Source organism: Cricetulus griseus, chromosome 3 (genome assembly GCF_003668045.3).
Source record: "Cricetulus griseus strain 17A/GY chromosome 3, alternate assembly CriGri-PICRH-1.0, whole genome shotgun sequence".
NCBI classification, from domain to species: Eukaryota; Metazoa; Chordata; class Mammalia; order Rodentia; family Cricetidae; genus Cricetulus; species Cricetulus griseus.
In genome coordinates, this window is record NC_048596.1 from 21,889,955 (window position 1) to 21,903,355 (window position 13,401).

Here is a 13,401-nt window from a genome sequence, read left to right on the forward strand (position 1 = left end):
ACAACAAGACACAACTACTCCTGGCAACATCACTTTGCTGCAAAGAAAGGAGGTGGCACTGCACTCCTGCACTGGCATAAAATCTTGGACATTCATCTAAATTCACTGTGTTTCAGTACTTCCTCCTCTCTTTGCTGCAAAATTTATTTTCACATTTTAATAGCACAATGCACTCATTCCTCATAAATGGTCATTTGTGTTATTTCTACCCTAAATATGAGGGTTGTGAGTCAACTGATAATGCCTTTCTTTCTTGACCAACAGCAAAATATTTGCATTACTATACTATTTTGTATCTTTGAGATCCAAATAGCTGCCAAAATTTGTAATTTGAAACTTTATTATTAACATCAACTGAGTGAGTGTGAAGTGGTACCTTGGGGCAGATTTTATGGGTATTTTTTTAAATAAACAGTGAAAATGGAAATCTTTTTAGATGTGGTTTTGCCTTTCTGTGTCTACAGAGAATTTTTTATGTTAAAAGTAGATGGTTCAATAATATATTATGATACAATGTGCATATTTAAACATGCACATTTAAGCTAACTTTAACTGTTCAATTCATAGGGACTAGATTTATCTTCTTACTTAAAATTAAAAATAAGCACAAACAAAACATATGAAATGATAGATTTCAAGATACTGGAATCAAGAAACAATATTATGTAATAACCATTGAGACACAGATAGTATGTTTATCACAACAAATTCTTTGATGAGTTTTTAGGGCATAATGCAAAGTTTGCTGTTACAATTCAGTAATCTGTACTGGCCAGTCCTTGGGGTTCTGACAGGATAAGCCCTCAGCTGCAGCCACCAAGAGCACCACCTGTGCATATTCACTGTGTTCCGTTTTAAAGGGCCCTGCCCATCTCCCTCCCTCCCTCCCTCCTCCCTCCCTCCCTCCCTCCTTCCCTCCCTCCCTCTCCTCCTCCTCCTCCTTTTCTTTCTTTCTTTCTTTCTTTCTTTCTTTCTTTCTTTCTTTCTTTCTTTCTTTCTTTCTTTCTTTCTTTCCCTCTCTGTACTCCACTCTCTCCACCTCTCTTTCCTCTCTCTTCCCCTCTTTCCCCACTCCTCTCTCCTGGTGCTCCTGCCTCTGTCTACAGATAATTTTTATTCAGATATTTTTTTCCATTGGCTTGCTTGCTGTGTGGAGCTATAGAATTGTGTGCGTATCTAGACACTAACCTTTCTATATAAATGACATGGAAACATATTTACATCCTGTATGTTGTCCTTTTCACATTCTTAATTATATCCTGAATGTGTTATCTTTTGTTGTGGATGAAGTCTGGTTTATGTGTGTTTTTGGTAATTTGTTCTGAAATCTATGAGTCCAAATCATAAGGAATGATGCTTATCCCTATTTTACTCTTCCAGCATGCTTCTCTTCATGTAGCTATATTGCCGATCTGTCATCACTTGCTGAAGACCCTTCCTTTAGATGGAGTAATCTTAGAACTCAGTTGTAAAAATCTTAGCCATAGGTGTTTGGGTTAACTCCTGGCTATCAAAGCTCTCTTGATTTGATATTGATTTGTCAACACTTCACTGCTTTCATTTATTGTAGCTCTTCAATAAGATTTTCTAAAAAATTGTTTTATGTTTGATATATCAGTTTTATTTTATTTTGTAATATTTTCTTTATTCTCTGAGAATCTTATATGAAATTTGAACATAACCCTCAACTTTCTTTATCCTCCTCCCCATCCTCTCATCTCTTCCTATCAAACATTGTCATTTCTTTTTTTCCCTTCTCTCCACCAATGAGTCCAGTTTCCATTGCTCACCTAACCTCAGGCCTGACACATGATTAACAAATCAGGGGTCACAACATTGAAGGAAATTGACTTTTGCCTTCCCAGAAGCTAATCTTGCTAGAGGTCTGATTTCCTATTTCCTCTCCACACTTTGTCCTGGGTTTTTATTGAGTGAAGCCTACACAGTTTTTGTACAGGCAGCCACAGTCACTACAAGTTCTTATGTTCATCTGTCCTTTTGTGGGTAGAAAACACTGCTTCCTTGATTTTTTAAATCATTGATGGCTCTTAACATTTCTGACCCCTTTTCTCCAAAGATACTTCAATCTTCAGGGGAGGAGTGTGTCAGGATTTAGGAGTGATCAGGTCACAATTCTTTGTTCTCTGCACATTGAGCAGTTATGCGCCTCTGTATTAATTGCCGTATTCTGTAAGGAAAGTTTCTCTGATTAAAAAGTAAGAAAGTTCTCATCTATGGATATAGTAGTATGTCATTAGGAATCATTTTAACACTATGTCCATTAGTCCATTAGACTAATAGATTTGCCCACCAATTCTAAACCCCTTTAACAGTGGCAGATATGGATCCTACCTAAAAAAGGGACCTTGGATTCAATGAGAAAGTGGTTGTTTGCTCCAGTGAAATTGGTGTAACTATTGTACTAGTGGACATACTTTTCAGGACAGTCATTGTTGTAAGTTGCAAGTTCTCAGCTGGGTGAGACTGAGAATAACTTTTCTCCTACAGTAGCACACAAAGAACATTCCAGCACCACAAATACTAGCCAATAGTGTTGAAGCTTCTTGATGAGTAGCAGATTTATTTCTTTGTGTTCTGTGACTGAAATATATGGTTTCAGCAAAATAGCGTTTTACTGTCAAGTTCTGGAGAGTAACCAAGAATATTGGCAATGACCTGTGATACTTAAGGATACATGTGGCTCTATTGGCTAATGGCTCAAAAGAATGTAATCTTTTACTGGTCCCAATATTAGACCTACCACACATTCTTCTTCATATGGTTGTGATAAGAAAAGATAGAAAATTAATAAATATTTCCTTTATGGTTTTTAACCATACAGGTGTTGTGCAGATAATCACAACAATGCAAGAGTTAGGCTAGGAATTATGGTAAAATTGAAAGTTATAAAAATCTGTGTCATAGACCTGAAATCATATGCTAATTTCTTTTCTACTCTACATCCTACTTTCTTTGTTGGCAACAATGTAATAGTACACAAATTGAATTTGGGAGACCACTCCATATAGAGGGATTCTCACTCAGCCTAGACACAGGTAGGAGGGTCAAGTCCCTGCTCCAAACAGTATGACAGACATTGATTATCCCCATGGAAGGCCTCACCCTCCCAGGGGAGCAGAAAGGGGATGGAATAAGGAGATCAGTGGTGGGCAGGGGAGGACAGGATGTTGAGGGGACTGGGATTGACATGTAAAACAAGCTCATTTCAAATTTAAAGAAAAAAGAAAAAAATGTAGAAGTCTTATTATAAAAACTTTGTACAGAAATAAACTTCATGTCAAATTAACTAGACCCAAAGTTTATACAACTCAGTAAACTTCTATACAGGTAGAATAACTATTTGGAATGGAAGCTATGGAGTTTTACTTTAAAGTTTATACTTTCAGTAATATATATATATATACATATATATATATATATATATGCGTGCGTGCGTGCGTGCGTGCGTGTGTGTGTGTGTGTGTGTGTGTGTGTGTGTGTGTGATTGTCTAAAACTGTAGAGCCAATGTAATCAGATGTTCTAATAAATAATTTGCCAAATTATCACATCAAATTATTCTTAGGCAAACCACAATCAACAATCTGAATTTTCACTTGAAAATCTGGCAATCACTTTGAGTGATCTGTTTGCTGCTGGGACAGAGACAACAAGCACAACCCTGAGATATGCTCTCTTGCTCCTGCTGAAGCACCCACATGTCACAGGTAAGGGCACATGTTGAACCACAGTATTCCTATCTGATGTTCAAAAGACTCTTCTAGTTTCATGTGTGTTGTTATTCTTAGAGAAGTCTCAGAGCTTCACCTTCTTGCCACTCACTGGCTGTAATGAAGAGTGTGATTAAGAGAAACAGACTCTGGGTGTCAGAAAAGCAGTCAACTTCTGCTTAGTGTCTGAGTTCTCTGGAAGGCTACAGGCATGGCCAGGGTACATTATCCTTTGGATATATGTTCTTCTACTCTTAAAAGCCATGTCTTTAGATCAGCTAAAGTCTTTCAGTTTCCTTTACTTATTCGGATGAATCTAGCTTTGGGATGGAGAAAAGAAAACTCACCTCACTGAACTATAAGCAGAAGCTGTAGAACTTTCTGAGACTGGCTGAGATAATGTGCATTTTGAGAAGTATCCAAAATATTTGGGTTCTCTAAAAACAATTTCCATTGATGCAGAAAAATGTAGATTAAGGAATTTTATCACTTTAGATGTCCATTTCCTTAAACTTCTGTTAAACAATGATTTATTTCAATTGTACCAATAGAGTTTTCTTTTACATTGTACTTTAAAACAGCTCCAGTATTCCAGCATATACAAAACATGCCCTCACTCCTGTGCCCAATATATACTGCAAGACAAAAGCACAAATATGAATGAAAATTTATATTTTTTGGATAGGAAGAGATAACAATAATCAGCTAAAAAGGCTTCACCAAATTACTGAAACAACAGTATGAGGAATAAAAAAATAGATCAGTAAATATGATGTTGAAATATAAATGTTAGATGTTGCTTGTTTTATTTTTAGGAAAGAAGTATTTGGTTTTACCATAGGTTCCTGGGCTATCTCATATCCCATTACTGGCCACCCAAGCAGTTTCAGGAATGGTTTAAATATCATGGGGTGGGCCTCAGTTCAAATCAGTTCTTGGTTGGTTACTCCCACAAGTTTGTGTCACCATTGCCCTATCAAATCTTACAGACAAGACACCATTGTTGGTCATAGGCTGGGTTGGTGTTTATGATCTTTTTTGACAGTATGCAGAGTACATTCTTATACTAAATATTGTAACATAGGGGTGAAGGTTCCTATAGGCATCAGATTGATTTCTCCATGTTTACAGTGTTGTGTAGGTGTTACTTCAGCAATGGGATCTTGCTGTCAGTTTGTGGAGAGAAACCCATTGTCTTGGCCACAGCCTTGGTTGTTTGGGGATTTCACAGAATGCTTTTGATACCCTAGTGCTAGAAAGTTCATTTGATGACAAGGAATGTTCAGTTGGGGCTCTGTCTCCTAAATATTTGGCTATTTCATTTAGATCACCTTCATATATGTTTCAAATATATATTTAGGAAGTTTCTACTGTGTTAAGATTCCATACTATCCCTTAAATGGCCCTGAATTTTAACTTTCTCTCCCTGTATTTTCTCCTACATTCCCTTGTCTCCTCAATTAATTTCCCTTCATATTTCCATAATTATCTATTCTACCTCCCTTTCCTAACAAGGTCTATCTATCCTACATAGTCCCTAATTTATATCAAACCTCTGTGGTTCTACAGAATGAAGCTTGTTTACCAATGATTTAACTGCTAAAATCCACATGTTAGTGGTTACATACCGTATTTGTCTGTTTGGGTCTTGATTACATGACTCAGGGTGGTTTTTTTCTTGATTCAGCCATTTAGCTGAGGGATAATGATTTTATTCTTTTTTTAATGCCTGAGTAATACTTAATTTGTTGAATTATCACATTTAAAAAATCAATCTATCCTTCTGTTTAGTGACATATTCACTGTTTTCTATTCTTGGATATTATGAATAAAGCAACAATGAACATGGCTGAGCAAGTGTTTCTGTGACAGGATGAAGCAACTGTATGTCCAAGAGTAGTTTAGCTGTATCTTGATGCAGATTTATTTGCAACTTCCTAAAGTCCTGTCACACTGATATCCAAAGCAGCTGTACAGGTTTGCATTCCCACCAACAATGCATTAATATTCCTTTAGATCCTCATCCTCAAGAGAATGAGCTGATACTTTTTTAAAACTGATATTCTCCATTCTGTTGGGTGTAAGATGAAATATCACATACTCTTATTTGCATTTCTCTGATTACTAAGGATTTTGCTCATTTTCTAAGTTTCTTTAAGTTTTTCTCAGTCATTTCAGTTTCATCTTTTGAGAATTCTCAGCTTGTACCTCTACCACATTTTATTATTTGGGTTATTTGTTTTCTTGAAATCTTTTTTTGAATTCTTTTTATATTTTAGATATTAGCCCCCTATTTGATGTGTAGTAAGCAAAAATCTTTTCCCATTCTATAGCCTGCTGCTTTTGTTCTAATGATAGTGTCTTTTGCCATACAGAAGCCTTTCAGGTTCCTGAGGTCCTAAAATGCCATGGGTAATGAGGAAAGAGGAAGGCTGTATGTGTTTTGATGTATTTGTTCATATAGATAACATAGATATAACTAAAAATTTCATTTCCCATATCTGAAACTCATAAATGTTGTAAATCTGTGGGCATATAAGAAACAGTCATTTTGCAAATTGTGAGCATGGGGGGAGGGGAGAGGGAACTAGGAGAATGAGAAGGGAAGAAGAAGAGAGGTGAGGAAGACATGATGGGGCAGGGAGGTTGATTTGGGGGAAGAACAGAAGAGAGAAAGATAAGAGATACCATAATAGAGGGAGACATTAAGGTTTAAAGAGAAATCAGGCACTAGGGAAATGTCTGGAGAGCTACAAAGAGGACACCAACTAACAATCTAAGCAACAGGGGAGAGGCTACCTTAAATGTCCTTTCCTAATAATGAGATTGATGACTAATTCATATGCCATAGTATAGCCTTCATCCAGCAGCTGGTGTAAGTTGAAGCAGACACCCACAATTTAACCTTGAATTGAACTGAAATCCAGTTACAGTGAAGGAGGACTGATGACCAAACGGGTCCATACCAGGCTGGTGAAACCCACAGAAACAGCTGACCTGAACAAAGGAGAGCTCTTGGTCCCTAGACTGATAGCTGGGAAACCAGCATGAAACTGATCCAGACCACCTGACTGTGGGTGTCAGTGAGGAGACCTTGGAAATCTATGGGGCCTCTTGTAGTAGATCAGTACTTATCCCTAGCATAGGAATGGACTTTGGGAGCCCATCCCACATGGAGGGATACTCCCTGAACCTAGACACAAGGGGATTGGCCTATGCCCTATCCCAAAGAATATGACAGAATTGGAGGCCCCATATGGAAAGCCTCAGCCTCCCTGGGGAGCGGAAAGTGTATGGGATAGTTAGGATGTTAGTTGGGGAGTCAAGGGGGGAGGGGAGGGAGAGGGACCTAGGATAGACATGTAAAATAATTTTCTTTCTAATAAAAATTACAAACAAAAAGAAAAAAGAAATAGTCATTTTACAAATATGAGTATATTTCATAAGTAGTGGAAAAGGTTGAACTTGTTCAATATGGGGTGTGAGAAATAAAGAATTCTTTTGAATTGTACATATGCACCACACAAACATGCTCATAAATATACATACATTAGAATGTGACTGTAAGAGAATATTATATTTAGATAGAGATTTAGTATCTGACTTCTCATGTCCTTTAACAGAGACATAAGCATGGTGATTATATTGTTTTACTTGATACTTTTATATACTTATACTTTATTTGCCATTATGGCTACTAGATAATAAGTATATTCTAACCTACCATAATATCTACATAGAAAGATAGTGATATAAACCCATAACATAGCATTTCTGTATAAATATATGTATAAATGCTTTTACACATGAAAGAAATAATGAACATTTATAATTCTGTTGGAATGCCTACATTATGCTGTATATGGCCTGACATTGTATCAACCATGTCACTTTTCTATTCCCCCATTTCTCACTGTGACAAACCAGCTAAAGTACAGGAAGAGATTGATCAAGTGGTTGGCAGAGACCGAAGCCCTTCTATGCAGGACAGGAGCCGCATGCCCTACACAGATGCCATGGTTCATGAGGTCCAGAGATTCATTGACCTGGTCCCCACCAACCTGCCTCATGCGGTGACCTGTGACATTAAATTCAGGGATTTCTTCATCCCCAAGGTAAGCTTGTCTCTTCTCTGCTGCACCTCTGTCCTCTTGTTGCTTCCAGGTTCACAGTGTGGTTCCAGTCCTCTGAGCCACCCAGGGCTGCTTGTGGTTTGTACTGCTCCATGATCTGGAGGCAGCACTGCTGCAGGTACAGAGATATCTGGTAATGATACTTCCACATTTGCTCTCTCTTCCAAACACTGTTGGGCAAAGCTTAGGTATTTCTGCTTGAATGTTCAAACATTTTGTCAAATTCCCAAAAGTCCTTTCTAGATTTTCATCATTATGAGAAAAATAATCTTCAAAATTGAAAGAATCCATATCCTGAAATCTTCAATTCCTTAATAAAGCTACTTCATTCAATCATTTATTTGCCCTTTCTTTTTCCCATCATTCTCCTAATTTGGTTGTCCCACCTATAATTTCTGCCTGTCTACTGGCCAATCAGCATTTTATTCTATCAGTCAGAGTGGGAAATCTTCACAGTGTTCAAAGGATTATTCCACAGCACACCACTTGTCACATTTCTCATGAGAATGACAATTGTAAGTTTAATATCTCCCTATCAAGTTTGATGATATAGGAATACATGGATAGTTGTGTAGTTCAGGTGAAAATTTTTGCTCTAATTTTCTTAAGGATATAAGAAATACTTTAATCTGGATCCAATTATATATGAGCATGGACCAGGAAAATAGAGTTTTATTTTGAGATAATTTTTATTCTCAAAAGTCTGTCCATTTTTTTGAAACAGTTCTCCGAACCCATTTATGGTTCTATGTATTGTTTCCTCTTTGATCCCTGACTGTATATGTTGCAAACATATATGTATATTGGATTTTCTCTACCACATATTACTCCTATGGTAATAAAATTCTGTCCATATTTTTCTTCCTCATACTTGTTAGAATTTTTGTATTAAAACCAAATTGTTGGCTTAAAACTAAGTTATAAACATTTTCTGATGTGGTTCTGTTTGTACTCATTTCATTTCTGTAGCCACTTAGTGGTACTTTGAAGACACTATATAACTTCTTATTGAGTGCCAGATACTACAGATGAAAAATTCAGATTTTTTACCTCAATATCTTCATTCATAAAGGATGAAGTTGCTCTCTCCTGGAGGGTCTTGTATTTCTTCAGGGTGGGTAGGGCAAAAGGCATTGATAAGAATCCAGTTACTAACACCTTGTAGAGATGAAGGAACTAATTTTTCCAGGAGCAATTGGTTTTACTTTGTGATAACAGATTTAGTACAAGGGTTAGGTGGCCAGTGTTCTCTGTTTGTCTAAAGGACACTCCTGAGGCAAGACTGTTGAGGTCTATGGCTAATATAAAAACTCATTTATGTTTATGTCATTAGCCTAACTAAATGATAAGTTGAACAAAGGACAAGTTTAAAACAGTGTATCTCCACATATCTACCTTGGGTTTAAGCCCCAGTTCAAGTGGAATATTGCCTCAGCTAAACATATATCCCATCATCCCTATGTTGCCAGATGATATTATGACTGGTCTTTATGGGGCCTAGTCAAAGAGAATATAACATTCTCTTCCTTTATGAAACAACCTGGCTATTTCACAACTGATTCTCCTTTCTGACAAATAGGATAAGTGTTGTTTTTATAAAATCAGAATGGAGCCACTGATCTCAACAGAACTAGTAGCATAAGAAAGAACCAATAAGCTTTTCCATAATTGTTCTGGCAGATTTCAGGCTTTCTGTTCCATGAGAACTGTGCTGCCCCTTTATAGACATTGTCATTATAACAGAGAAGCAGTCACAGGCAGAGTGTAAACAAATGTTTATGGATATAATTCATTCAAGTCCTATTGACACTAGAACATAATTTTCACATAATTGACACATGTCAATAATAGTCTTTTTAGTTTAAAATTATAAGCACATTTAGTTTAGTCACATTCTACTTCATTTGGCAACCCTGTAAAAGTTTTAGACCATGTTCCTGGAAACTTTGACATAATATAAGGATAGTTTGTGTGCTTGTTGAAGAGATCTTGCCAGCATCATCTCCCAACAATTTCTGTGTATCTTCAGTTGTATTGATTTAGCTGTTGTCAGATCATGACATCATAACTTACCCTTAATTTTATTTGGAATTTATTTTATTTTCCTCCTCTCCTCCCCATTCCATTACTTCCTTTCCTTCTCCAAATTGTCTTCATCCTGTTTTTCTGACACATATGTGCATTTCTGTGTCTGTGTCTGTGCATTCACATAGATAGTTTCCATATATGACTGCACATCTCTCATCTGGTGCATAGCCCAACATTTGCGTTCTTATCCTATAAATAGATAGTCATATAGATGGATTCTGTAAACAAAAAGTGGTATTTTTCTTCCCAAAGTTTCCCTATTGTCTTATTGAATGGTCTCCTCTTCTGTTCAAAACACTCAATAAACTATTCCATCTGGAACCTGATTCACATGTGATGTGTGTAGACAGATGTGATGAGCTATAGCAGACAGGGTTCAGGGAAGCATGAGTCCAATCTGAAGGAAAGAAAGAATAAACTCAGGAGTTTTATTTCAAGTACTCATGTGAAATGTCATTGAAGGCACTTTAGCCACACCACTGTGTCTGGTCTCAAACTCCTCCCTGCTCCTAATCTGCTCTGTGTGTTGAAACTTCACTACTGTTATTTGAACCTCATCCCAACAATGGAGCCAAAGGTGAACTAGGTTATTTCCCTAATGTGCTTTAGCTCTATGATTTGTTTTGTAACTTGATTTCTGTGTGTGTGTTATTATAGGGAACAACAATAATAACATCACTCTCATCAGTGCTGCATGACAGCAAGGAATTCCCCAACCCAGAGGTATTTGACCCTGGCCACTTTCTAGATAAGAATGGAAACTTTAAGAAAAGTGACTACTTCATGCCTTTTTCAACAGGTAAGAGAAATTCATTTCCATGGATCTAGTGACAAGTGAACCTGGGGAGGCTTACATAGTGGCTCCCTAATGTCAAGTAGACTTGCAAGGATCAGGGGTATGCCTTTCATTGTTGATGCATTGCCATGAAAAGAGATTCCTTCTCTGTCGGGATATAAAAGTGAGGCTTTGATTGTTTAATCATTGTTCAAAATTGAGAGAGCTAGAGTGTAGACTATCGGTTTTCTTCTTTTAGCTACATTACAGAAATACCAAAGATAGCAAACTTCATTTACCCTTTCTCATTCACCATGAAAATGGAGATATCATAACAAACATTCATCTCTATTTTTCTTTGTCAATCACCTCCTTGCTCAACTATATAATTAACATGTCTCCAAAAATACAGACAATTCCTGAAAGCCTCAAGTGCCCTTGGTAAACACCTGAATGAACAATACTTATCAAATACCAATTTGACTAGGGCAATGAGAAAGCCTTCCAGATCTCCTGGTTTTGAGGGATAATTCAGAATATTTATCTCTCAAATATTATGTATTAGTGGCAAAATAGTGCAACATTCTAATACATGAATTATTTGCTGCCACAAAGGCATGGGTAATGGAGAATTATAAAAATAACTCACATATCATTAGAAAAGGTTGTGAACCATTAGATTAGATCATATTTTACCCAGTTCAGAATGCCAAAATCTTCCAGAATATCATATGTTGATGGGCATTATCAATGAGGCAGGACACTCTGCACATATGATGAGAACCCTGTTCCTTCTCAATCCGGGTCAGACTAAGTGATATGGAGTCAACACCTTCAGTGTGCATGCTGTCTTTGGATACATAGCTTCTAGCCTTGGTTTTGTTATTTTTGATAATGAACCCAGAATTCCTCTTCCCCTGTCTCCAAGTCAGTCTGATTACAGATGTGAACAACCACACCTAGCTAAATAGTATTTTTGAACTGTGTATTTCTTTATAGTGTAAGTTAGTTGAGCAACAAATTTGCTCCACATTTTTCTATTTACCTAGTTATCTGCCCTTTAATATGTCTATCCCTCAACCAACCCACTCAATAACTTACCCTGCATTCATAGCCTCTTGTTCAGATACAAGTATAGTGATTCTTACATTTTCAAACAATAATAATAATCTTTTTGATATTTTTCCTAGGAAAACGGATATGTGCAGGAGAGGGCCTGGCACGCATGGAGCTGTTTCTATTCCTGACCACCATTTTACAAAACTTTAAGCTGAAATCTCTGGTTCACACAAAGGACATCGATACAAACCCAGTGGTAAATGGATTAACCTCTCTACCACCCCCCTTCCAGCTCTGCTTCATTCCTGTCTAAAGGAGATTAAACTTTCTGGCTCACACTCTTGTTTTCTGCAATCTGCTCTAGACCTTCATTGCATCAGGGACAACGTGTATTTCCTCCTGTCTCACATATTCCCATTCAGTCAAGTCCCAGGAAACACCTGTCAATCATTTTACAATTTCCAGAGTCACTGCACAAATATAGTTCTATTTTCTATTCTTTGCAACAGTGTTATTATCCTTTGTGCTAATATGTATCTGGCCTTGAGCTATAATAGAACTTTACTGTTATATAACTAATATAATTCATTGTTGTTTTTCTTCTTCATGCTTTCAATAATAAATACATTTGATTTGTGTACTTGTTCTGAGACTAGCTTATAATTTACATAAGAAATGAGAGAAAATACAGTTCCCAACATATCTTGCTTGTCCACATACTGTGAAGGATAGTGAACGCAAGATGAGGGCTATAGAGATATTTCATCCACTTAAGTGCTTGCCACACAAACTTGAAGGCCTAAATCTAATCTCTCTTATGTATATAATGGCCAGGCATGCTGGTGTGTCCTTGTTATACCAACACTGGGGAGACAGAACAAGAGATTCTATAATCTTGCTGAACATCAAACCAAGGATAATTAGTGAGCCCCATCTCCCTATTTCAAATTCAAGTTTGTTATCTTGCAAGTAGCATCACCCAAGGTTCACCTCTGACTTCCACATATGTGTATGTACATGTACATACATTCTCTTACATATGTGTATCTGATAATGCACACACACACACACACACACACACACACACACACACACACACACACACACACGCACATACATACATGCAAAACAGCGTATGAAGAGGAAGGTACCAAAGCTCTTTGTTTGAGCATCATTTAGAATCACTGGAGTATGTTTTTTTTTAATTAAATTTATTCAATTTAGAAAGAATATTATTTTAGATATAAATCCCAGTTTTCTCTCTCTCCCATGCTCCCATGCCCCACTAACCCACCCATACCATCCCACACCCACTGACTAAGAGGATGAGGCCTTCCATCAGGGAATCATCAAAGTCTGTCACTCCATTTGGGGCAGAGCCTAGGCCCTTCTCTGTGTATCTGGGCTGAGACAGTATCCATTCTTGGGGAATGGGCTCCCAAAGTCCATTTGTGCACTAGGGATAAAAAAACTGGTTCCACTGTCAGAGGCCTCATAGATTGCCCAGGCCTCCTAACTGGCACCCACATTCAAAGGGCTTGATTTGGTCGAAAGCTTGTTCCCCTGCTTTGTGAATGGGGTCACTGTGCTCTCACTTAGTCATGTCTTCTGTCTCTT

At 37.3% G+C, this 13,401-nt stretch overlaps 1 protein-coding gene across 2 annotated transcripts in view; it reads left to right on the plus strand.

Moving 5' to 3' along the window:
* LOC100751491 (cytochrome P450 2C26) overlaps positions 1 to 12,097 on the plus strand; it is a 32,114-nt gene extending 20,017 nt beyond the window's left edge. For both annotated transcript variants that reach the window (XM_027407412.2, XM_035443078.1), the window contains 4 exons: positions 3,585 to 3,726; positions 7,657 to 7,844; positions 10,608 to 10,749; positions 11,916 to 12,097. In XM_027407412.2, the coding sequence (XP_027263213.1) occupies positions 3,585 to 3,726; positions 7,657 to 7,844; positions 10,608 to 10,749; positions 11,916 to 12,097 (654 nt within the window). The remainder of the gene's footprint in view (positions 1 to 3,584; positions 3,727 to 7,656; positions 7,845 to 10,607; positions 10,750 to 11,915) is intronic.
* The last annotated feature ends 1,304 nt before the right edge of the window (positions 12,098 to 13,401 follow it).